Below are 26,675 nucleotides of genomic sequence, written 5' to 3'. Positions count from 1 at the left end.
GACCAGGCTGGCCTCGAACTCACAGCGATCTGGCTGCCTCTGCCTCCCGAGTGCTGGGATTAAAGGCGTGCACCACCATGCGCGACTGTCCCTTTTCAATAATTTAAGGTTCTGAGAAGGTAGACTTACAATCCAGTGGCCAGTGTTAAGACAGTTATAAAGTACTCCCTATTATTAAACATGGCCTAGCCCTTCAAGTACACTGAGGACTTTCTAGAATCGACTACTAAATGGACCGGTGATCTCAATACCAACAGAAGAAACAGGCCAGCGCGTGTGGCTTCCCACAAGACACCATGGGCAATGTGGAGAACAACCAATGAGAGCTCAAGTTCAGAGCCATTTGTTGAGGCTTAAATCAAACTCCTACCTTATTAGAAGGCTTCATTGCTACTGAAATGACAGGTTCAGGAACATGAATTGATTCCTAAAAAACATTTTTTAAAAGAACACACAGTCATTCAAAGGCAGTACCATGACTAATGATGGATAAAGGCAGCACATTAACAAGACAAAGGGCAACCACTAGCCACCATCTTAGGCTGGGCTACATGGATCCTAGTCTGTTCTGTATTAAATAAGGTATGCATGTAACATTAATAAATACAGACATGTGCTTACATGAACTCCTCTCTCCCCAAATAAAATAACTGATCTAACTTATTTACCTAAGTATTTAACATACTCACTACAATGAAGTTATTAAATGTGGGCATATGTCCTTATTGCCTGGTGTACGTTTCCTGTTGCTCTTCTGATAAGTTGTTATGTCTTATTTATGATAAAGAAAACAGAAGGGCCCCAGAGTCCTTAGGCACACATCTTATTTGATCAGCTCTAAGAGGCAGAACCTACCCTCACATTGTAAGTCAAGTTACTGAGGCTTGAGAAGAGCATAGGATGACTCGGCCAAGGAGCAGGCAGCAGTACCGGGCAGCGGTGAGGCTAACACCACGATTTCCTTCAGTGTCTAAGTGAACAATTCCCACAACAACCACCCACTTCACAACGCAGTGGCAAGTTTTCCTTATGGGCATGAGTGTTTTGCTTGCACGTACATATGTGCACCCAGTGTGCAGGAGCCCATGAAGGACAGAAGAGGGGATTGGATCCCCTGCAACTGCAGGTAGTAGCTGTGAGCCACCATATGGTGCTGGGGACACAACCTCGGTCCTCTGCAAGAAGAGCAAGAGCTCCTGCCACTGGGCCATGTCTCCAGCCACAGCAAGCACTTACATAATGACTAATCTAAAATATCAAGTGTCTTTACTGAGATCTCAAAACTACAGACTTATGGTTTTGTAGGGTTTTATAGTAACTTATAAAGCCCAGAGAATATTTAAAAAAAAAAACAGATTATAAAATTATGAATTCACCATATGGTATGAGGAACTACTATAAGACTTAGTCAAACAGACTAAGTTCTGATGTAAGTAAGCCACAGCAAGCAGCCCCTGCCTACTGTGTACTCCCACTCTTCACTGAGCCCAGGGAGTGTCACCCACACGAATAGGGTTGAAGACCTTGTTCTGTTTTGGGAGAATAAGATAAGTTGAGTGATGGGGATAAAGACAAGAACTGCTTGAACATGCTTTTCTCTCCTGGTTCTTCAAAGACCTCTGAATTCCAAAGAGCCAGCTGCCTGCACTGTGCGACCTCTGCCTGCCTTCCTGGCTCCCCGCCTTCTGTGCTGGTTTGAATGAGAATGGTCCTCATAGGCTCATAAATTTAAGTGTTAACTTTGCAGTTAGTGGAACTGTTTGGAAAGGATTAGAAAGTGTGGCTTTGTTGTAGGCGGTAAGCCACTGGAAGTGGGCTTGGAGCTTTCAAAAACCCTCCCCCTACTCACCGTATCCCTGCTGCCTATGAATCTTGATGTAAAGCTGTGAGCTACTGTTCTAGCACCATGTCTGTCTGATTCTCACACCATGATGATCATGGACTGACCCTCTAAAACTGTAAGCAAGTCCCTAATTAAATGCCTTCTTTTATAAGAGTTACCTTGATCATGGTGTTTCTCCACAGCAACAAAAGAAATATCTTCTAAGCATAGACACATTGTTATCCCCAAGTCTATCCTAAATAATAAAGTCTGGCATTACAGTTTTCTACGCCACTAGAAGAGCGCTCTCCAGGCCCTGATTTAGTAAGTAGCACTCCACTAGGAGAGCCACCTGACGGGGGCAACAATAAAGTGGCACCCACGGCGGAGTGAAGAGCTGGAGCCACATTTCCCAAGTGCTGTCTAGTAGAGCCTTCCCTCTACACTGAAACTTCAGAGGACTGTGGGATGCCTTTATGAAGAAAACCAGTTAAGCCCACACGGAGCATTTATGTAGCTGATATTCAAAGAGCTAAAACCAGCAAAGGGCATGACGAGCTTGCCTCTGGCATTCGAAGCTGTTTTGCTGCAGTGTGAAATATACCAAGCACAAGTAGACATCTGACAATCAGGGGACGGCCAGCCTCTCCGCTGCACGGCTTACCATGGAAAGGCCGCTGTTGTCTTTGTTTGTGAATGTGTCTCCGCTTGCACAGTCGATGCCAAACAACGCACAGATGTCTCCAGCATATGCTTCCTCAACATCCTAAGTAAAGACATAATGCAATTATGCTTGCACATAAAAGCAATCAAGGCACAGTATGAAGCAAGTACACTATAAACACACTGCACATAAGCAATGCAGACATGCTACCGGAGTGAGCAGCTCCAGCGCCTACAAGCAGTCATGCCAGACATGACTTCCACAGATCTTTAAGACGCTGTCTATCTGCACTGACAAGATTTTACACTCAGTGGAAAATTCCCGGGCTACGGCTTCTTTAAACGGTCTGTTTTAAAAGCAGAGGTTACAGTAACCTGCCTTGGGGCAGTGAGACCATGGGAGACAGACTTACACGGGAAACTACAAAGGAAGTTTGGTAAACAGAGGTAGTAGAATAGGAGCCATTGTACTAAGAATATTTTTAATTTCTCACAGATGCAAGCAGAACGAAAACACAGGAAATCTAGAACAAAGCAGTACTGCTCCAGGCTTCCGTGCTACTGTCCTTCACAGTCCACTCAGAACAGCTGTGGTGGGTGCCTTTCTTTGGTGACACATATTTGTTTGAATCTGGCATGAAATGATCTGTGACAATTACTAACTGTAGCGTGCTCCTTGCTGCCTATTTTCCAAAGCTGCCAAGTTTTGTGACTGCGTATTCATCTTCCAGGAGACAGAAGGTATGTCTTCCAATAACTTTCTATTTTTCACTTAAGCCAATGGTTCCCCGTGGGAACAGAGCTAGCCTAGAGGAGGAGTGGCTTCGTGCATCCAGTACCCTTCCCTGTCTACACGGATGGCAATAGACTAAGGCATACTCAGAGCCAATGCAAGACGTAAGTCAAAGACCATGACTACCTCGAGAAGAAAAGTTACCGATCTTCAGGTGGAGTCTGGAAGCAATACGGCCCTGTAAGTGTTTGCATTATGTATTCCGGGCTGGCCTTGTGATCCTGCTTCCTGAATGCATCTCACAGCTCTTTATGAAAGTACTCAATCTTGTCCCAAATCCTAGAGTCTCTTTTCCTGACCTTTGGCCTCTGAGAAAGTACAGCACCTTCTAGAGGAACAACCTGCATTCATAACACCTGCCAACTAATTAGCCTAGAGCAAGGAGCTAGGTCAGAGCTACAACACGGCCGATGCAAAGGAAGCACGGGAGGCACGTGTTCAAACAGAGCTGATGCTCCACTGAGCTCAGACACCAGGACGCACACAGCGCAGGCTCAGCGATACACTTGCCTCCATCATGTCGGCGTGCATCCGAACCAGCCGCTGTGCCCGCACTTTCTTTCCTGTCCTCGTGTTGTAGATGGTGCTTCCCTTCTTGAGTTCACCTTGATAATTGCGGACATAAGTTAACTGTCCAAAACGGCCTGCCTAGAAGTGGAAAGGAAAGCTTTTCAGCTATCTCCAAATATTCTTTCAGCTTTAGAAATCATCTCAATATGTTTTAGCAGATTGCCACACTATATAGCCATTTGAAAATCACTCAGGCCAATGAAATGACTCCTCCTCCTGTTCCACCTTTTTGGTACCTGAATCCAAGATAACCTTGTGCTTCTAAGGTTATTACATTTTTATTATTTATATGTTATCTTTTTGCTTTCTAATATTTCAAAAAATCAGTTTAATACAATATGGTCTAAAGTATAAGGTGTAATTATGAAAACAATACACCCTTAGAATGTCTTATCTGTTTCAAGCCACCTTTAACAACCACTTACAAAGCACAGAAGAGCTCTACGAAGAGACTAAATAATCCACACTGGATTATTAGATACATACTTATGAGTTGCCATTTGCTAGCAGGTTAATTTCTGTATTTAGTAGTGCAGCAATAAAATCCCAACAGAATATTTTTAGCTGTATTTTTAAAAAATTACATGTATCTGTGTGTTTTGGGAAATAGAGTTTGGGGGGCTTGCATGACACAATGCACGAGTGGATGTCAGAGAACAGCTCTGCAGAACTGGTTCTCTTCTCTCACCAGATGGGGATCAGGCTCAGGCCATCAGGCTTGGTGCTAAAAGCCTGCATCACCTCACAGCTCCCAACAGAAACTTTAAATAAGTGACCTTAAAATTCATAGAGGGACATGTAAAAATAAACATTTCTCAAAAACCACAGTAATCAGGAAAAAATTCTTACTGATATAACACATTAATGCTCATACTTAAAAGTTTACCACTCGGGCTGGAGAGATGGCTCAGTGGTTAAGAGCACTGACTGATCTTCCAGAGGGCCTGAGTTCAATCCCAGCAACCACATGGTGGCTCACAACCATCTATAATGTGATCTAATGCGCACTGTATACATAATAAATAAATTTTAAAAAATTAAGTTTACCACTCAAGCCATAAAACCTAAAACCATGCCACTTTCAGGAAAACAAATGGAACCAGAACTATATTAAGCAAAACAAATCAAACACAAAGACATAAATATTTTCTGTGAAATATGATATCTAGATTTAAAAGTATGCATAAAACATGAGTGTATAGGGGAGTATATGTGGAAAGAGGAAAACAGGAGGAATAACTGAGTGTAATGGGAGAATTGGTAGAGAACCAGAACAAGTCACATTTAACAATCCACTGATTGTACTATAAATATCAAGGGTATAGTACGTCCCCCATGGATGGCAAAGGGAGAGGAGACAGACAGAAACGAACGGAGGGGAAGGGCAGTGACAGCTGCTCGTCTACTTGGAGGCAGCAGAGACACACTGCCGCACTAACTAACCCGACCCAGAAAGACAAACGTCTGTGCTCCCTCCCATGTGGAGCCTACCTACAAATTCACATTCCTGCATTTAATTCGAGTGGCTCTAGAAATGGGTATAGCCTGGCAGGTGCCCATGCCTCATGCCTATGTACGTGTTGTGACCACTGACTGTACTCTATTTAAAATCATAAAGAGGCAGGAGGGATGGCACAGCATTCATTAGGAGTGCTGCTCTTCCTGAGGTCCTGAGTTCAAGTCCAGATGCCCACATGCCAGCTCACAGCTCCTATAACCATAGTCTCATGGGATACTGTGCCCTCTTCTCATGAACAGACATACAGACAAAACCCCCATACACACAAAATGCATGCATGCATGTATGTATACATACATGAATCAATGAATAGATCTTTTTAAAAAAAACTATATGAACATAGGAGAAGTACATAGGAGGGGAAGTACTGAAAGGGCCTGGGGGAATGCAAGGGGAATTTGGGTTAGAGATGATCACGATACATTGCAGGTATGTATGAAATTGTCAAATAAATTAAAATGTTCTTTTAAAAAAGAAGTCTATATTTAAATATATAACAAGGAATTAGCAGAGAGAAGATTCAACCTCATAACATATATCAAAATAAATTCCAGTTGAAATAACAATGCAGAGACAAAAGCCAAAAACCAAAAATATATTATCACAAAACATATACAAAGAAAAGTCCCCAAGTTAAAAGTTTTTTTAAAAACTTTTAAAAATGAAGAAAGACTCATATTTTACTACAAATTGTAAGTTGTTAGTTGCTTTTAAAAATCCAACTTGTGAGCCGGTCGTGGTGGCGCACGCCTTTAATCCCAGCACTTGGGAGGCAGAGGCAGGCAGATCGCTGTGAGTTCGAGGCCAGCCTGGTCTACAAAGTGAGTCCAGGATGGCCAAGGCTACACAGAGAAACCCTGTCTCGAAAACCCAAAAATAAATAAATAAATAAATAAATCCAACTTGTTAGCTGAGTGGTGATGGTGGTGGACGCCTTTAATTCCAGCACTCAGGAGGCAAAGGCAGGTGGATCTCTGAGTTCGAAGCCAGCCTAGTTTCCAGGACAGAAAAACACTGTCTATAAAAAATGAAAACAACAAACAAACAAACAAAAAACCAAAAAACCCCAACTTGTTAGCAAAAGTTGCCAAGAGCTGTGACAAGGAGCCTGAGGGGACATGACAACGTCATCTTCCAAGGCAGCGGGATGGCTACAGACTGCAAGGGATATAAGCAATAACCATACTTACTTCAGTACACAGGGGCTTACTAATGATGAGTTAATATTGCTCCATTATTGCAATAATGTTTACTAAAAGGAAACGGGAGTGAATTTTCTGTACAATCTTTATCATTTTTCAGCAAATCTAAAATATGCTGTTTTAAAAATTCACAACTTCCTTTGTGAAAACAACAATAACAAAAACCAAGGTAAGCATCGTGGCTGGGCCGTTGCTCTTGCAGAGGTTCTGTTCCTAGCACCCACAGGCGACTATTGGCTCTCTGAACTCCAGCTCCAGAGGACTGACAGACACTCTCTGCAGCCTCCACAGGCGCTGCACACAGGCACACATATAAACTAAAAATAAGGAAATCATTAACATAATTTAGACTTTATTTTCTAAAATCTAAATAATATTGCATTATAAAGTTACACCCCAATTTACTTAGATAAACTACAAGGCTGTACATTTCTAACTCTCTATAGATTTCAGTTTTCAAAATAGAGCTTGTTTGAGTCCCTTCATAAGTGACTCAGGACTTTTTTTTTCTAAAAGTGGACAGACTACTGTTTATAATAATGTCCAATAATTAGATAATTTTAAGTCAATTATGTCATACTTACTTAACATACTTTTTTGTTGTTTTTTTGTTTTGTTGTTCTGAGACAGGATTTCTCTATGTAGCCTTGGCTGTTCTGGCACTCTTTCTGTAGAACAGGGTGGCCTCAAATTCAGAGATACACCTGTCTCTGTCTTCCAAGCGCTGGGATTAAGGTGTTTTGCCACCACCCAGCTACTTAATACAATTTTATACTACCATTTAAAATGTTTAAAGTAAACTGGCAATGGCAGCATACAACTATAATCGCAGCACACAATTTGGGGCCAGCCTAGGCTCTACATATGACACCTTGTCCCAGAACACAAAACAAGAAATTAAACATTCAATTTATAGAAACATGGATTATGTTTATATATATGTTAAATGGAAACACCGGGGTAAAATTACGTAGAATATGATTTCTGTAAAATTTCACACTTTAAATAGCCAAGAGTTACTGCATCACCAGGTGTGGTGATGCACGCCTTTAATCCCAGCACTCAGGAGGCAGAGGCAGGCGATCACTGTGAGTTCGAGGCCAGCCTGGTCTACAAAGTGAGTCTAGGACAGCCATGAGTACACAGAGAAACCCTGACTTGAAACCGTGCCCCTACCCGGCCCCCCCAAAAAGAGTTACCATGTCTAAAATCCAGGAACTATCAGCTTACTGCTGAAGGGTTTGGCCGTCCTCATCTCTTCTGCTTTGCTAAGTGTTTACGTGGACTACGTTAGAAAGCAACCTACCTCCAGCTTAAAAGCCAGGCCCACGAATGGGTGGGAGTTGTCTCTTCTGGAGCTCATCAAGACTTTGGTCTTCTCTTTTGAGTCACTTAAAATAAAAGAAATATGAAACGATAAAACCACAATGCTAATATTTCTTTGTGTGTGTAGTGTATGCACACACGTGTCTATGCATGTACCTGCATGCATGGACGGAGGCTGGAAACGACCTCGGTTGTCCTGTTCTCCCGTCACCTGCCTTGCTCTTTTGAGACAGGGTCTCTCAGTGAACCTGCAACGAGGCTGGCAGCCAGCACACCCGAGAGCCTCCCGTCACCGCAAAACCGCTTGTGTCACAAGCACAGCACCGAACACAGCTTCTTACACGGGTCTTCACGCTTACGCAGCGAGCATGCTAATCCCCTGAGCCATCTGCCTAGTCCTAACCCTTCTCCCTACCAACCGGTTCTTAGCAAAGAGAAGAAGCTTATGCTTGCTAACCATTTCCGGCTTACACAAATAGTTTCACTGAAAGAGCTCAGTGAGAGTGTGCCCTAAGGGCTTTGTGACTATAGACAGGACCAGAGTAGATTTAAAAACCTGGAACTCTGATAGAGTGGGCAAAGAGTAATGATCTGTGAGAGCCTTAAAGATAGGGTTCTTTCCTTGTTGTTGCTTTACATTTTATTTATTTTGTGCTTATGTGGGGGAGGCATGCATGCAGGTAGCGTCAGAGGACAAGCTCGGTTCTCCCCTTCCACCCTGTGGGTTCTGATGGGCAAACTGAGGTCATGAAGCTGGGGAGCCGACCGCTTTATCTGATGTGCTATCTCACAGATTCAAGTTTCATTTTTTTTTTTTAATTAAAAAAAAAAACTGGCCGGGCGTGGTGGCGCTCGCCTTTAATCCTAGCACTCGGGAGGCAGAGGCAGGCGGATCACTGTGAGTTTGAGGCCAGCCTGGTCTACAAAGTGAGTCCAGGATGGCCAAGGCTACACAGAGAAACCCTGCCTCGAAAAACCAAAAAAAAACAAAAAAACAAAAAACTAACTAAAAATAAATGATACTAAATTAAAAAATGTAGTATTATAAACCTTGAGAGACAGTAAAACAAATCACAGCTCTAAGTTACAAATGCTGTGAGAACTCAGAGAGTAAATATGCCCCTCTATTCCTAAACTGACATCCAACTAAAAATGAAACAGCAATCCTCAAACCTCTTCATAGTGTGCAAGCCTTAACCCATCTTCCGTAAGCGCAGCTCGGGTGGCAGTACTTACTCCTGATTGAGTATGGCATAGTTCTGCACTTCAGACGGATTGGGCAGGAATTCTAAAACAGCATCCAAAAGAGGCTGCACGCCTTTGTTCTTCAAAGCACTCCCCAAAAACACAGGCGTAAACGACCTGCTCAGAGTAGCTCTTCGGATGGCGTGCTACAGAACAAAGAGAAAATGAGTCACGTTAGCAACTTACACGCCAGGTCAATTATGAAAAAATAAATTACCCAGTACTCCAGGGAGAAGACAAAAATAACCTCTATGCCTTAGTCAAAATATTGTAAAATGGGGAAATTTCTGCTTTTCTTAGGGCCAAGAAGTGATTTATGGGACAAATCCTTTTTGACACTCCTAAAATCATTCCTTTTTATGATATTAAATGAGGTACATACATATAAAACAGACACATAGAATACTATAAACTGTTAACAATTGTATAAGAATGAATACACACACACACAAAATCTGGGTGTGGCGGTACATGCCATTAATCCCAGTACTCAGAGGCAGAGGCAGGTGAATCTCTGAGCAGAAGGCCAGCAGTTAAGGTTAGAGATCAAGACCTGGTCTCAAAAACAAAACAAAACAAAAACAAACACCAAAACCAAAGCTCTGCAGACATGATCAGAAGCCATCAGGTCTCAGATGGAGCAGGGAATTGGTCTGATGGGATAGGAGAGCTTTTACTGTAAACCTTGGTGAAGGTTAATTTTAATTGTCAACTTAGCTCAGTTCAGAATCCCGGGTGGGGGTGGAGGCTGTGAAGGTCTGCAAATGTCTTTAGGGGGTTATTTTGACAGCATTCACTGAGGTGGAAAGACCCACACTGAATGCAGAAGGCACCATTTCATAGCCTGGCCCTGGACTGAGTGAAAAGGAAGAAGCGAGCTGAGCACCAGCAAACACGCCCTGGTCCACTGCTCTCGCGCTGGCTGAAATCACCTGCTGTTTCGAGGACTCAGAAATGGCTGTGAGAAAAGCAATTAGAGCCGGGCGTGGTGGTGCACGCCTTTAATCCCAGCACTCAGGAGGCAGAGGCAGGTGGATCGCTGTGAGTTCGAGGCCAGCCTGGTCTACAACGTGAGTCCAGGATGGCCAAGGCTACACAGAGAAACCCTGTCTCGAAAACTCGAAAAACCAAAAAAAAAAAAAAAAGAAAGAAAAGCAATTAGGCTATCCCAAGTCCTAACGGCTTCCCATTTCTCTCTAATATGCAAATAGAGACACACATACCATACTTAGTCTACAGCTTTAAAACATATGAGGGTGGTAAATGGGATAGAAGGCAGGGTAAATTAAAACTATCCCATAAAACAGCCCAACAAAGTCTCCATCTTCCAAGAGGTCCCTTTCCATAACATTTTAACAGTTGCTGTTTTCTAGCATGTCGATAAGCACCCGCCCACAGCACGGACCCTAACATATGCCCCCCTGACCTGGGGACACAGGGCTGCGCTCTGCACAGAGAGGCCTGCAGAGTCCTGGGTCTGGGGAAGGTCCTCGCCATTTTGAACTGGCAGCAATGGCTTGTTCTGCTGATGCCCTGCACAAGGCAGTGTTTGTTAAACTCTTTCGGGAACAGTACATGCTAGTAGACCCCAGTAAAAATCTTGGACACTTGGTTTCTCGTTTTCGCTTTGTTCAGTTTGCTTTCGATTCTTTGAGACATGGTCTCCCTACCTAGGGAGGGTTGACCCTGTGCTTGGGATTCTCCTTTCGCAGTCTCCCAGGGCTGGGATACCAGCGTCCACCCCACAGACAGCCTGGACTCCACAGGTGCTGTCACAAATTCTTACTGAGAAAATTAATTCTGTGAGGTTCCCCTGGAAGCTCACACACGGGCTCCTTCAGATTATCTCGTGTGTCTTTCCCTTTGCTTACTTTTCTCTCAGTGGAGTTCGTCAAAGCCGCAAGTGCAGGCACGTGCTAAATCCCAGTGAGTTACTAACCCTATGGGAACGAGCTTAGAAACTGGACACATTTTAATAACACACACACACACCGCTCTCTATTGTGGTTTGCAATATGTGCTTGACTTTACTTAGGGTTAGACCTCTATGTCCTATGAGTGTTCTGTACTCACCAAGGCTAAGCTGCCAACTGCTGAGTAGTTAAAGAACTCACATTACAAGCTATGACCCCAGTTTAACACTTCCATGAAAGCCAATAAGGACCCTCAGCTGCAGCACGGTTACTTCTTGTCTCTGATTTATTGAATTTACATTTACATGCAACATGTATAAAAATAACTATCCGATCTCTGCTATGCATAACAAGTGGTTTAAAGAAATTGTCTTCTTAAAAACACAGAAAATTCACCATTTTAACCATTTTGAAGCATATAAGTCAGTAACATTCTGTACATTCATAATGCTACACAGTGCCTATCATGATCCATCTTCAAACTTTCATATTCTCCAATTAAAACAATAACTCCCTGAAATCAAGGCCAACAACCCATGTAATCACTTTACTTATTTTTTTGTGTTTTTGAGACAGGGTATTTATGCCACAGACCAGGCTACTCACTATGTAGCCCAGGATAACACTGAACTAGTAGGAATTGGCCTATCTCAGCCTCCCAGGTACTGGGACTACAGCCTGGGGCCACCACACTCAGCTCCATAGTCTACTTTCTATATATGTGACTATTATTGCTATAGCACATAAGCAGAATTCTCTTAGAAGTTTGGCACTAAAATGTATTCATAGCTCATTTATGTTGTTACATTCCTCAAAATTTTCTGAAATAAAAAGTATTTTTATGTACAGACCGATAATTTTTATACATCCATTCATTTTTAATCAACATTCATTAAAGGGTCGTGTCTCCTCTTTGACTGTTGTAGATAGTGTTTCTGGAGTTGTGGGGGACAATTAAACCAGCCGGGACCCCTCTTTCTCAGGGTGTGCCTCCAGCAAGAGACAGCCATCCTGTTTCCCACAGTGTTGGCTTGTTGCATTTCTACAGGAAGGCAGAGGGTCCGAACTGCCCCACACCCGCACTGATACCTGCTTTCTGGGCTTTCTGTTTCTTTGGCTAGTTGGTTGGTCAGTCTGAAATAACATCCATCTTCTTGGCATGAAGATCTCACTGTGGCTTTGATTTGCATGTTTCTAGTTAGCACTGGAGAACATCTTTTCACACACTGATAACTGATTATCTCCTTTGAGGAAATGTTTATTCAAAAGTTTATGGCAGGCCGGGCGTGGTGGCGCACGCCTTTAATCCCAGCACTCGGGAGGCAGAGGCGGGCGGATTGCTGTGAGTTCGAGACTAGCCTGGTCTACAAAGTGAGTCCAGGATGGCCAAGGCTACACAGAGAAACCCTGTCTCAAAAAACAAAACAAAACCAAAAACAACAACAACAACAAAAAAAACCCCACAAAAGTTTATGGCAAGAATCTTTACTTTTATGGAAGTCAAATATTTTTACTCAGATTTTAATAATAAAGACCATTAACAAAAGAATCATGTTCTCTGGCCCCAAATCAATCCTTTTTTTAGTATATAAGGTTTATTTTGAGAGACTGGAGAGGTGGCTCATTGGTTAAGAGGACTGGCTACTTTTCCAGAGGACCATGGTTCAAATCCTAGCACCCACATGGCTATTCACAATCATCTGCAACTCCAGTTCCAGGGATATAACGCCCTCTTCTGGCCTCCAAAGGCACTGCATACAGGCAAAACACATTTTAAAAAATGTTTTTAAAAAGATGTATTTTCAGAGCACTTGCCTTTAAATCAGAAACTGAGGGGACTTTTTCTTCCAGGAACAGCTCACCGAGCTGCTCATCTGAATTAGCCACACATTCAATTAGTTCCTGCCGGTGGTCAGCTGCTGCGGCCCTCAAGTCTGCTGGAATCTCGCCATATCGAACAACCTGACTAGGAAAAAGAATTCTGTACTTTAGTAACCCTAGGACTGTTCAGTTAAACATATAAAACAGCAGAAGTGTGGCTACTAGCCAAGGTGTTTTGTTGATGCTGCTAAGAGCTCTGGGGCATCTGCACTCAAGCAGCCAAGAAAGCAACATGAATCATCACCATTCAGACAAACAGTGAGCAGAAACACTTCAGTGGAACCTGGTCAAGGTCACCAGCGACCAGAAGAGCCTAACCCAGCACAGTCTGCTACGAGGGAAACAAAGCAGCAGCCTTGATGTTATAAAAGGGAACATAGACTATTTTTCTGCATATCAAGTTTTTAAGAATGACATATGATGAAAGATAAAGTCCTTCCCAATTTAATACAAACTGGCTTATCTTATTCTAGAGGTTAAAAGGAGCCACAGAACACAAGGTCAAAACTGTGACTTAGGAACCAAGTGTGGTGGTACACCTTTGACCCCAGCGTTGAGAAGGTAGAGGCAGGCAGACCTCTGTGAGCTCAAAAACAGCCTGGTCTACGTGGCCAGTTCCAGGCCAGCCAGGACTACACAGAGACCCTGTCTCAAAAAAAAAGCAACTTAGAAAAGTTGTGAATTAAAGAAAGGATTCGAATTCTTTTCAGTGTGGCCACAAGCCTATTTTTACTGCCATCTAACTGGAAAACAAGAGAAAAGAAAACCCCATCTATTTAATATTCGAGTTACAGCAGCATAAACTAGAGATCGCAAACACACACACTGTAAGAAAAAGTAGCACTTTTTGATGAGAAAACTAGTTTAATGCTCAAGGTAACCTGTCTGAAGCCTAAGCTTCTGGAAATTCTGTAAACAAGGGAAGTAAGATCTGAAGGCTTTAAGTTACGAAAGCCTTTTGTCTAGTCTGAAGCACACCACCTGTCTTCATTGGGGCGGGGGGGGGGGGCGTTTGAAGCAGAATCCTGCTGTGTACCCAGTGCTGGCCTTAGTCTTGCTCCTGGCTCAGCCTCTACGTGCTAGGATGACAGGCTTGCGCCCTCAGCTCTGCCTTTCCATTAGAAACCAGTGGCCTGAAATGCACGGGACTGATGTTTGTTCGGTTATTAGAGCTGGTGGGTTTTATTACTGTCCTGTTCAGCCCCTAGATGAGCGGCTCTCAACATGTGGGTCTTCACCCCTTTGTGGGTCATGTATCAGATATCCTGCATGCCGGATATTTACAATTCACAACAGTAGCAAAAGTAGGGTTATGAAGTAGCAACAAAAATGACTGTATGGCTGGGCGTCACCACAACGTGAGTGAGGGACTATCTCAAAAGGTGGCAGCCTTGGGAAGGCTGAGAACGGCTGCTAAGGACGAAGAATGCATTACGCTCGGTCCATTTCTTACTCCAAATCGGGGTATTCTAAATAAAAGATTGTGTGGTCAGCTTTGCTACTTGTAGGAAAAGAGTAAACTACCTAGGGCCCATTGCGGTGTCTCACACCTTTAATCCCAGCACAGGAGCAGAGGTAGGCAGAGTTCAAGGCCAGCCAAAGCTACACAGTGAGATCCTGTCTCAAAAAACAAACAAACAAACAAACAAACAAACTATATAAGCATCCTTACTAGAGATGGCAATATTCTGATAAGTATGATTATGAGCAACAGAATTTTCAGGAGGTCAGATGGTCTTCAGCAGTTTAGCAGAAAATCCCTCAGAAAGGAGCTTTGGGGGAGCCACTGGGACCTTTCTTAGAGGCAAGGATTCTGACTCCTACACTGTCTAGATCACTGTTACTCAAACTGCAATTTGTAAATGTACTGTTATCTACATATCCTGAGACATCTCCAGAAATACAAGTTTCATTCCCTGGCTTAGATTTACTGAATCATGACCATGCAGGAAAACCCAGGAATGTGCCTTAGCAAGCCCTGCAGATGTTTTGTTTTAGTACAATTATGAATTTCTTTTTTAGACTTATTTTATTTCATGCATAAGTATGTTTGCTCACATGAATGGCTGTGTACCACATGCACACCTGGTGCCCACCCAGGTCAGATCCCCTGGACTGGAGTTGTGGACATTTGCGAGCCACAGTGCTGGGAACTGAGCCCAGGACCTCTGCAGAGGCTGAGTGCCCTGAACTCCTGAGCCAACTCCCCAGTCCCTCCGTCTTATTTTCTCACACAGGGTCATTCATGAATCCCGAACTCTTAACGTGGCTAGGTAGACTGATTGCTCACTAAGACAGGGGTACACCTGCCTCCATCCCCCAGGACTGAGGTCACCCAGGCTTTTAAACAGAGACTGGAAATTCATATTCAGGCCGTCAGACTTTTTTTTTTTTTTTTTTGGTTTTTCAAGACAGGGTTTTTCTGTGTAGCCTTGGCCATCCTGGACTCACTTTGTAGACCAGGCTGGCCTCGAACTCACAGTGATCCGCCTGCCTCTGCCTCCCGAGTGCTGGGATTAAAGGTGTGCGCCACCACGCCCTAGGCCATCAGACTTTTGTGAAAGGCACCTGACTTATAGGCCTCTTCCCCAGTCTCTATGTATTAATGTTTAATTTTGAAATGAAGTATGTCAGAGAAGCATTTATAACTTATAAATTTATAACTTCTTAATTTATAATTCTTAATTTATAATTCAGGATACACACACACACACACACACACATATACACACACACACACACACACACACACACACACACACACACACACACACACACACACACACATATATGCAACTTTAAGCCAGGTGTAGTGGCACATGCCTTTGATCCTAGCACTTGGGAAGCAGAGGCAGGTGGATCTCTGTGAGTTCAAGGACATCCTGCTCTACATCATGAGTTCCAGGACAGTCAGAGCTAGGTAGAAAAACCCTGTCTTTAAAAAAAAAAAAAAAAACAGCACAACTCTAGGAACCTACAAAATGAAATGAACAAGTGAAAGGAAAGAAACGTCTCTAGTGAGAACTAAAGGCTCCTCCCGTAGTGTGGTGGACACCTGTAGTCCCAGCACTTGGGGGGCTGAGGCAGGGTAGAGAGTTGAAGTCTAGCTCAGCTCTCCCACTGAGCGACACCCCCAGCACAATACAGTAATTTCCAACCCAAGTGAAGACCTTAGAAAAATAGGGTGTGGGGCTCATGCATGGGCAACATAAAGTGATGTGATATGTCCCCTCTCTAGAATGCAGGCTGACTAAGAACAATTAATTTTAAGTCATTAAAACCACCTGAAAGAATAGCATTTAGGCACATTTAAAAAGATTAGTCTATGTCATCCTTTTCTTTGGTGTTTTTCAAAATATAAGATTTCAGTCATGTATTTTAGCACTTACCCAAAGTCTCCGTCAAAGTAAACAGCTCGCTCCTCAATGAGGTCTATGACACCCTCAAAATCACCCTCCAAACCAATGGGTATTTGCACAAACGCTGCATTGTGGTTTAGTTTCGATCTGAAAAACAAAAACACTTGTCTCTTCTCTCAAAATTATTTTGAAATGACAAAAGGCAAAAACAAAACAAAACAACAACAAAAAAAAGGAGACATCAGAGAAGTGAGATACGCACAAGAGGCAGGTGAGGAGAGGAGACACAGGCAACTGAAGCAGAACAAGACACTAAAAAACACCAACCACTCCCGGCCAAGGAAGAGCCGCAAATAATCCTCCAGCCCAGGCCCCTCAACACGCTCATCCAGAAGACAATCAACTGCAGAGGCCAGGAAATTAAAAGACAGTGGGGCCGGGCGGTGGTGGCGCACGCCTTTAATCCCAGCACTTGGGAGGCAGAGGCAGGCGGATCGCTGTAGGTTCAAGGCCAGCCTGAACTACAAAGTGAGTCCAGGACAGTCAAGGCTACACAGAGAAACCCTGTCTCAAAAAACAAAACAAAACAAAAAGACAGTGGGACAGCAAACCTAGTGCTCATTCTTAAACCCAGTGACAGAAAGACAGCCATTCAGGGGGAGTGCTCAAAGGCTCCCCTTGGCCCACAGGTAGGCACACGCGCTGAACAGACTGCAGTCTAGATAGATAGATAGATAAATAGGCAGGCAGGCAGGCAGGCAGACAGACAGACAGATTAGGTCTCCTGTGCACAACACACAGAGCTAAGAACTACTAGTGCTGAAGAAAGCCAAGAGCTTACACTGCTCATGTCCGAGGCTGTAAAGGTGGCTCGGAGGTTAAGAGCACCTGCGGCTCCTCTAGAGGACCTGAATTTCCACCCCCAGCACCTGTCAGGGAGTTAACAACTGCTTGTAACTCCAGCTCCAGGAGACCCAAGACCTCCTTCCCGGCTCCCTGGACGTCCACACATATGGTATATACTTACACAAATAGACATACGCATAAGTAAAAGTCTATATAGGTGTATTTTTTTGAAAGATTTATCTACTTTTATGTGGTGTTTTGCCTACATGTAATGTCCGTGTGAGGGTGCCAGATTCTCTGGGACCAGAGTTACAGACAGCTGTGAGCTACCATGTGGATGCTGGGGAATTGAACCAGGTCCTCTGGAAGAGCAGCCAGGGCTCTTAACCATTGAGCTGTCTCTCCAGGCCCATAAAAATAGTTTTTAAAGAAATGTATTAATATCCAAGAGTTACCAGAGGAAAGAAAGTAATCAAGATTTTGTAGTGCTAGGATTAAACCAAGGCCTGACACATACTAGGCAAGTGCTCGGCTATCCAACGACATTCCCAAACCAAACTTAGACATTTGAAAAGTACTTCTATGAAAAGAATATGGAAATTAGCTATAGATTTGCTGAATATTTTTAAACGGCTAAGGAACAGGAAAGACACAGAAGACCATCAAATTCTTGAGTAAAACTTAATATTGAAAATTAATCAATATGACTGCTCAGTTGCTAAGAAAGACACTTAGCTTGATAACTGAAAATGCAGCCCTGGAGCCCATGTGAAGGTGGAAGGCGACCCAAAGCACACAGTTGCCCATGGATGCCCACGTGTGAGTGGCATGGATGTGCACACACACTCACCACCCACACATATGTTCAACATACACAGTAACAACCAATCAATCAATAAATAGGGGTTCCCTTATGAGCCAGTGCCCAAGAGGGAGAGAAAGTATGACAGAAGAGAACGCATGACAGCCAGGTCCAAAAGTCCCAAAATCTGCTTCCCAAGAGTTCCAAACTGAGAAAAGACAAACAGGAGTCAGATAATGAACCAAAGTCATCAAGTCACACAGAAAGAGAAGGTTCTCAGACATCGGAAGAGCTGGCGGAGTTCATCGACTAGCAGCCACTAGGAAAATAAGGACCCAAAATATGTTTACTTGTACCAAGAAAATAATTCAAACACACAAAGACGATAAACATCACTTCCACATTTCCAATCATACCCTCCGTCAGACCGTTGTCATCAGATAAGCCATTCTTCACCGTTGACTACCACAAAGGTTTCAGCCTCCACCCATCAGCCCTGCTGCGTAGAGTCTGACAGGGGCATGACAGCTACGTTTGCTACATTTGTCAAGACCAGGAAGCTCCTCCTGCACCTCCAGCTTGCCCCACAGCGGCACAGCAGCACAACGTGCTTTCTGGAACCATCTGGCATGCCAGAAATACAAGACACATTCTCCCATTTCACAGAGAAGACAGCTGATGAAGCACAGGGTAAATTAAACCACGGGCGCGGGGCTCCATTTACTAAGACACGCAGGCCTTCAGGACAAATCCTTCAGGATACAGCTGAGTAACTGCATCAGCTGTCCTGGCTGCCGGGTCCCGCACACCCGAGGCTCAGTACCTCATCTGCTGAAGGGCCCTGGCTGGGTTGGAGCCCATTCGGTCCAGCTTGTTGATGAAGGTTAAGAAGGGGACGTTGTAGCGTTTCATCTGACGGCTGACAGTCAGGGTCTGGCACTGCACTCCACCAACAGCGCAGAGCACAAGGACTGCGCCATCCAGCACCCGCAGGGCCCTCTCCACTTCTATGGTGAAGTCCACGTGGCCTAGGAGAAGCAAGCAGTACGGCAGGGCTTTACATTAAAGAACAGTCTACATTTTAAATATACAAACCATGTGTCCTTGTTAGGTTCCCACTGCTGTGATAAAACACGGACCAAAACCACCATGGGGAGTAGAGGGTTTACTTGACATACATGCACTGCCCACCATCGGTACTTAAGACAGGAACGAAAGCCAAGATCATGGCTGCCCACTCACTTGCTCCTCATGGCCAGCTCCGCACACTTCCTCATACGACCCAAGACAACTTGTCTAGGGGTAACAAGCCAGGGGGCTGGGCCTTCCTATCCCTTAGCAACTAAGAAATGCCCCCACAGAGGTCCTGCAGGCAGTATGTTGCAGGTACCTTCACAATTGAAGTTTCTATTCCCCCTTGACTCTAGCTGCTGTCAAGGTGACAAAAAAACAAACCAAGACAACGGATCCCTTGTCAACCTCCCATACCCATACAACGATCTTTTCCCCCCCTGTCAACTTTTTTTTTCTCAATACATCAACCTTAAACAATAACCTTTCCTTTCTTGTTTATCCTCAAGACCTCATATTAATATTAGTCTCACAATATAAAACATAACCTTAAAAGTCTCAGTCTTTTAAAACTCAGGGTCTCTTTTAGAAGTCTAAAGCCTCTCTTAAGTAGCCAATCATAGCTGTGGGTTTCTGGGAAAAAAAAAAAAAAAAAAAAAAAACACAAACAAAAAAACAAGTTAAAAGCATTCTTACTCCAAGAGGGAAGAGCCGGGGCACAGTCACAAGCAAAGCGAACCCACAATTCAACAACATACCCCTTCCGAAGGTTGGGGCAGCCCCGCCTCTCTCATCTGCCGTCCACAACACACATCTCTCTAGGTTCAGGCCGGCTCACTCCACAGCTGCCTGCTGTCCTTGGTGTTTGCCCCACTGTACTGGAACCTCCAAAATGCTGGATTCCATGAAAACCAGCTGCACCTTTAGCCACAGCCTCTGCTAGGCGGTTAGCTAGGGCTAACCGCATCACATGATGCCAAGCCTCAACTTCTCCATGACCCTGCCAATCCCGAGTCTTCTACTGTGACTGAGGCTGCACACACACCAATGGTCGCTCACAGAGCCAAGCCTCAGCTGCTCTCCAAGGCCCCTTGATGGCTTCAAAACCAGTACTAACTGGATGACATGCAACCTTGGCTTCCCCTCAATAGCGCAGCTTCTGTGTGCTGACGCTGGGGAAATACTCCCAGATTGCACCTCAGTGATGCTGGTCTCTTCCTAACTATGGCTAACATCTCACCTCCAGCTGACCTCCATCAACTGTCTCAGAGAAACAAATGGTTTACTTTGGTGGTGCTTACTAACCACACCCGATTCTGTAGCCCAGCTCACCAGACACCCTATATTCTTAGTTCAAAATACCACACAAGAGGCCCTGATGCAGTCTTGGCCTCTCATCACCAGCCCTTTCAGCAGTCCTACTTTCTCAGCACTCGACACCTTTCTCAGCTCCAGGTTCCAAAGTCCCTCCACAACCCTCTCCAAAACCAATACGGCCAGGCAGGTCTGTCACGGCAGCAACTACGACCTGTATCAGGTTCTGTATTAGCCAGTCTGCTATTTCTTTGATCAAACACTGACCGGCAGCAGTTTGGGGTTAAAGGGTTTTATCTGGCTTATAGACGACAGTCCATCCTAAGGGAAGTGACGTAGGAACCCAAGGCAGGAACCTGGGTACAGGAACTAAAGCAGAAACCATACAGGCTGCTCACGGGCTTGCTCAGCCCACTGTCTTATATGTCTCAGGACCACCTGTGTGCACACGGGGAGGGGGCTGGGGAGGCTGTTCCCCCAGGGGGCCTGGTCTCTATCAATTAGTAATCAATAAAATGCCTCACAAACTACCTACAGGCAATCTGACAAGTTGACATAAACCTATCCAGCCGGGACATTGTTAACAGTTTCCCATCTCTGCTCATTACACATCTTTACACTGTAATGTGGATTCCTCGTGCCCCCAACTTCACGCAGCCAGCATCAGGGCCAAGGCTCAACAGCACGACTTCTATAGGGAATGCCAGAGCATGGTAAAGGCGAGAGCCCTTCTCATGTTGTTTTTCAATGAAGCAACATGCTGGTGAAGTGCTTTAAGTCCCGAACCTGGTAGCGATTCAGTTTTGTACTTTTAGAATGTGATACTCAAAGATGAACTGGGGCATAGCAGAAGGGAGGACCACATATACTGTTGCCCGAAGAAACTACAAGACAAAGGGCCGGCTTACCTGGAGTATCTATAATGTTGATATTGACGTCTTTCCACATGGTGTAGGTGGCTGCGGACTGAATAGTGATTCCTCGCTGTCTCTCTAGCTCCATGGAATCCATGACAGCACCGACTCCATCTTTACCTTTCACCTGAGCATGAGCACAAAAATGCAGACTTTTATGTCCTTCATCCCAAGAAAGAAGTCTTTACTGAAACGGAACGGGAAGGAAAACAGAGCTTGCGTACACAGCCGCAAGAGAAGCCTAAACCTATAGACACATCACTTCATAAAACTGAGAGCTGATGATTTGTTTCCTGCCTCGCTACCATGCTTGTAGCTGACAAGTGTTTTGGGGCAACAGTATCTTTCCCCTGTACTGCTGGCTGCTGGCTATGAACTGACTGTATTCAGGCAGCTGACCTCTCAGCTCTGTTCCACTTGGACTCTGAGGCAAAAAAAAAGGTGGTGGTCAGCTTTTGAAGTGTGTGCTTTAACGGCTGCTCTTCACCTAAGCAACAGCTCAAGCTGGAGAGCTAAGCTACTCAGTGGTGTGGCAGTATTTTTGAGGGTCATTATTTAAAATAGTGCTTTCCAGGCAGGAAAGTATAGTTTTAGTGTAGATTACATTTAGTGCTCTGAACAGAAATTCCTGAAAAGAAGCTGTGTCTGGCTGCGAATGCAAAACTCCTGGGAGGAGTCTATCTGCAGAGACTGTTGGGCCATCGGAAAATTTCTGTACTGTGGAGAGAGTGGAGTTTTGCAGGTTTATGGGCTAACTGTCTTTGCTAGTTTTTGCCATCTGGAATAACCATGCCTTGCCCCACTCTGCATCTGAAGTAATACCTCGTGGGAATCAGCTAACCTTCTTAGAAGCTATTGACTTAGCTTCTGCCAAACCTAAAGCTAAGACTGCCATCAGAGAGCATCCTGGGCCTATAGAACAGGCTCCTACCCCTTTCTCCCGGGGCTGGCCTCTCGGGTATACCTACCAACGCACTTTAGACTTGCCTTGATTTATAACACTCTTTGTTCTGTAAAACCAAATCACCATGAAATCGCTTGCATGTTGGAACATGGAATCTATGAGGACCTAAATCTATGTTTCTGAGCCATGATCACTCAGCCTGGCTCCAGAACTAACTCTTTTTTTCTTTAAGACGAGAGCTGCGGTTTTGTACATCGACAGCGCCTTCTGAGACTCACCTCGATTTAGCATTATAAACACAGAGCCTTCGTTGAAACCGCTACAACTATCCTGAGAGCTGTGTACGGGTCAGGGACTTGCGGTGATCACTTAGAGAGAGATTACCCACAGTAACACTTCCAGCCGGCCGGCCTGACCTCTCCATCTGACTTTGGCTAAGGATACTCCCCCATGACAGTGGCTCTCAACCTGTGGGTCACGCACGACCCCTCTGGGGTGCAGCGACCCTTTCATAGAGGTCGCCTAAGACCGTCAGAAAGCACACGGTTACATTATGATCCATAGCAGTAGCAAAATTACAGTTATGAAGTAGCGACAAAATTAATGTTATGGTTGGGGAGGTCACCACACCATGAGGAACTATGTTAAAGGGTCGCAGCATTAGGATGGTTGAGGACCACACCTCGGTGACCATGGTTTTCATGCTAAAACAAGGTTTTGTGAAGCTCACATGTTTATGATTGTGTTCCTCATGGCTGTGGGAGCGGCCATTAGCCACATACCTCATGCATCGCGGAGATCCTGCCAGTGTAGTACAGCACTCGCTCTGTGAGTGTCGTCTTCCCCGAATCAATGTGAGCCGAGATCCCAATATTTCGTATTTTCTCATTGGGAATTGTCCCTGAGGAACACCATCGGTAGGCCTTCCAATTAGCCTGAAAAAGTTTTAAAAGCTCACCAACACACTTTTTATTAAGAGATCACAGTTAAAATGGGAACTATAGATTTTTTTTTCTTGACCTCAATGCAAGGGGTCTTATATACAGAGCCCTGGATTTAATTCCCAATAATTCTCAAAAGCAAAAGTAGTACAGATACTATTGCTAAATGTTAGTTTTAAACTTTTTAGGTTTGTGTGTGTGTGTTTTGCTTGCATGTACACCTGTGCACCACATGCATGCTGTATGTGTGTGTGTGTGTGTGTGTGTATTTTGCTTGTGTGTACACCTGTTAACCACATGCATGCCTGGTGCCGGAGGAGGTCAGAAAAGGAACTGGATCCCCTGGAATTGGAGTTACAGATGGCTCTGAGCAAACATGTGAGTGCTGGAAACGAACTCTTGTATGGAAGAGCAGACATGGGCAGGTCAAAAGGGCAATTTGAAGGATTCCACTCTCGCCCCTTCACCATGTGGGCCCCAAGACTCTTATTCAGCTTGCCGTATTTGGCAACTGCTCTTAATGTGGCTCTTATGAATCATCTTGTTTGCCCCAGACCATAGTTTTAAAATACACACTAACTATCATAAAATCAGAACTATACCTCTCAAGGGCCACTTTAAAATAAGAAATAACAAGTTTCTTTGGGTGGCACATGCTTTTCATCCCTGCATTCGGGAGAGGCAGAGGCAGGAGGATCTCCACGTTCAAGGCCAGCCTGGTATACAGAGTGAGTTCCAGGACAGCCAGGGCTACACGAGAAACCTGTTTCAAAAAACAAACTAACAAACCAAAACAGAAAGAAGAAATGAAATACAAGTTTTAGATTAAATTGTACCTTGGGTTTTCTGTCTTTCCCTACCCTGTAGTTCACAGCTTGCAGGGGTATTTACGGACATACAGGGTCTACACAGCAGCCTCAACACAATCCCCAAAAGGTTTCCAACTTCTTCTGCATGAAAACAATGAAGTATCTTTTTGGCAAGGGGTTGTTCCTGTTAATTTTACTGTGGGGAGAGGGATGTATTCAAAACCGCACATCCAAACGCTTTGAAACCTCTTCTGGGAAGAGAGAAACTGAGAACGTGTCAAAGCAGACAGTTGACAAGTGCTTGGATGATTAAGCCACTGGGACATTTGGCAAGAAAAGAAACGGGAGCTCCATGAGAGGTAAGGGGCCACATCTACCAAACGCTGCTCTTCTCTATCTCACGCGAAAGTCTTTCAAAGTTTAATCTACATACCTAACTGGGAAACATGACCCGAGAGAAGAGCACGAGGAAGTTGAGTGCCAAATCACAGAACATGACCCGCTCTCTCTGAGAACATCCAACCATACCCAGTAGTCAGAAGAGAACCGGACGATGAGCCAGAAGTCCGGGGCTCGAGCCCCCGGGACACTAACTTTCACCTGACCTTCACTCGGGGTACTTGAAGGTAGATTACACCCATCAGGAGGGAGAACACCAGCGCAGACCTGCGGGTGGCAAGACCCGGCTGGCATGCGGATACCCCAGGGCTTTCGGGGCTGGGGACTCCACCGCCGCGCTCTAGACCCCGGGTAAGGAAGGGGTTTCGCCACCTGCCCGGCTCTGGAAGGCTCGCCCGGCACCAGTACCTGCTTCCCCTGCCAGCCCAGGACGGCAGGGGCCCGAGGGAGCGGCCCGCGCCCCAGGGCCGCGGCGACCAGCAGCAGCCGCATCACAAGTCTGGAACAGGCACTTCCAGGGTTCCTTCTCAGTTCAACTCTGCTCGGCGCCGGCAGCGCTCAAAGTCACGCCGGCAACCCGAGCCGCAGGAGCACTTCCGGGAGGAAGGTCAGGAGGGCGGCTGGAGGAAGGAAAAGGAAAAGGCCCCCTCCGTCTGAGAGCGATGTAGCGCGCCCTCTCCTGGTCAGGAGGAGAAAGTGCAGTTTGTGCCGTGCATTGCCATAGGGAGGTGGCATTACTACCTAGTCGGGTAATCTGGTCCCTTTGTCTTTAAAGAAAAAATAAAATAAAATTATATTTAAAAAAAAATCATCGCTGTATATATAAAAATGCGCCGGGAATGGTCCCACACTTTTTAAATAATATTTCGGAGACAGAGATAGGCGCATCTTAAGCTAGCCTGGTCTACATAGAGTTCCAGGCCAGTCAGACCCTGTTTCAACAAAGTGAAAGAAAAGAAACGAATTTAAACATGGTTGTTTCACCTGCTTAGCAATGGGGGAATGTGTATAACCATTTAAGTGGAAGAAGTACACAGAATGTCCACATTAGTACTCTATCGGAGAACATGGGGGAAGTGACAGAAGATTGTTGAATTACAGATAGAGTTTCTTTGGAACGTTCTTTACTGCTCCTCAGTAATAGTAGCTATACACCCTTGCGTCTACAAAACTGCGCCCACGAGCTGCTACTTGGACATTTTAAAGGCATCTAAAATTTGACACGTCTAAGACGGAGCTTCTGAACTTTCCCAAACCTTCTTTACAAGTCTCCATCTTAGCAAAAGAGTCTCCTTTCTTCCGGCTGACCTAGCCAAAAATGGCAGTCATTTTGGGCACCGTTTGCTGACTCCTGTAATCTAAATCTCCCAGCATATCCTATAGGTGCCACCTTGAGAATACTCCCAGACCCTCCCACTTTGTTTCCACCTCTCAACAGGGCCATTGCTTCCTGGGGTTACTGTGTTGAGCACCGGGTTGATCTCTCTGCCTTGTCTTTGCTGTATTTCAGTATACGCACCGATTAAAATGCGTTAAAAAAAATTTTTTTTTAAGTTGTTCACTTTACATCTCGACTGAAGCTCCCACCCGATCCCTCCCTCCCTCCCTCCCACTCCCTCCCTCCCACTCCCTCCCCTAGTCCTCAGAAAGGGGAGCCCTCCTCCACTAACATCTGACCTCAGCCTATCCAGTCTCATCATCAGTTTGCTGCTGCGCGACAAGATTCCACAGCTCTCTCACCCTTTTCTACATCTGCACACATCCTGCACTTTCTTCTGTAGTTCATTATGTTTTATACCTTTCACGATGTCACATGACAAATCACAGTGATGTCTTTCTTTCTTTTTTTTTGGTTTTTCGAGACAGGGTTTCTCTGTGTAGCCTTGGCCATCCTGGACTCGCTTTGTAGACCAGGCTGCACAATGATGTCTTTCATTCTTGTAAAAAAAAAAAAAAAAGTTAGAACCTTGTTAAAACATCAGCCTAAGTCAGAGATTTAGCCCTGGAGCCACTCTGTCAGACGCTTGCTGGCTAGGCCTGCCTAGCCTGAGAACAGCTAGTGATATTTTTTGATTATACTTGTGATCTGTGCCAGAGAGAACGTCTCCTAAAACAGGAGAGCCACCATTGGTGGAGAAGGGCGTGGGGAGAAGGGGATACCCAGCAACCGGAGGGGCGTCCTCGTCTGCTTACCTGGGCCACCTGGGCCGTGTGACGCTGACGTCGTGTGCGTCCCTGGGATCTCTGCCACCCAATAATCACCTTCCTCCAATCTTTACAAACTCTGTTGAAATTCTGCTTAGGTAGTCATAAAAAGTGACTCATTTAGGACAAGGGTGATGACTATGAATTTCGATGTTTCCTGAAACTCTCTATTGCTGA

The 26,675-nt window shown here is 44.8% G+C and overlaps 1 protein-coding gene across 1 annotated transcript in view; it reads right to left on the bottom strand.

Moving 5' to 3' along the window:
* Gfm1 (G elongation factor mitochondrial 1) overlaps positions 1-24,840 on the bottom strand; it is a 47,460-nt gene extending 22,620 nt beyond the window's left edge. The window contains exons 1-11 of the mRNA XM_051157279.1: positions 24,702-24,840; positions 22,927-23,079; positions 21,235-21,367; positions 18,765-18,969; positions 16,324-16,440; positions 12,869-13,019; positions 9,132-9,286; positions 7,876-7,960; positions 3,789-3,926; positions 2,487-2,588; positions 371-427 (exon numbers count right to left, since the gene is read on the bottom strand). Coding sequence (XP_051013236.1) covers positions 371-427; positions 2,487-2,588; positions 3,789-3,926; positions 7,876-7,960; positions 9,132-9,286; positions 12,869-13,019; positions 16,324-16,440; positions 18,765-18,969; positions 21,235-21,367; positions 22,927-23,079; positions 24,702-24,785 — 1,380 coding nt within the window. The 5' untranslated portion in view covers positions 24,786-24,840. The remainder of the gene's footprint in view (positions 1-370; positions 428-2,486; positions 2,589-3,788; positions 3,927-7,875; positions 7,961-9,131; positions 9,287-12,868; positions 13,020-16,323; positions 16,441-18,764; positions 18,970-21,234; positions 21,368-22,926; positions 23,080-24,701) is intronic.
* Between the last annotated feature and the right edge of the window lie 1,835 nt (positions 24,841-26,675).

The sequence above is a fragment of the Acomys russatus genome, chromosome 15 (assembly GCF_903995435.1).
Source record: "Acomys russatus chromosome 15, mAcoRus1.1, whole genome shotgun sequence".
Taxonomy (NCBI): domain Eukaryota; kingdom Metazoa; phylum Chordata; class Mammalia; order Rodentia; family Muridae; genus Acomys; species Acomys russatus.
The sequence above is the reverse complement of the archived record's forward strand: the minus strand, read 5'-3'. Positions and strand labels throughout refer to the sequence as shown.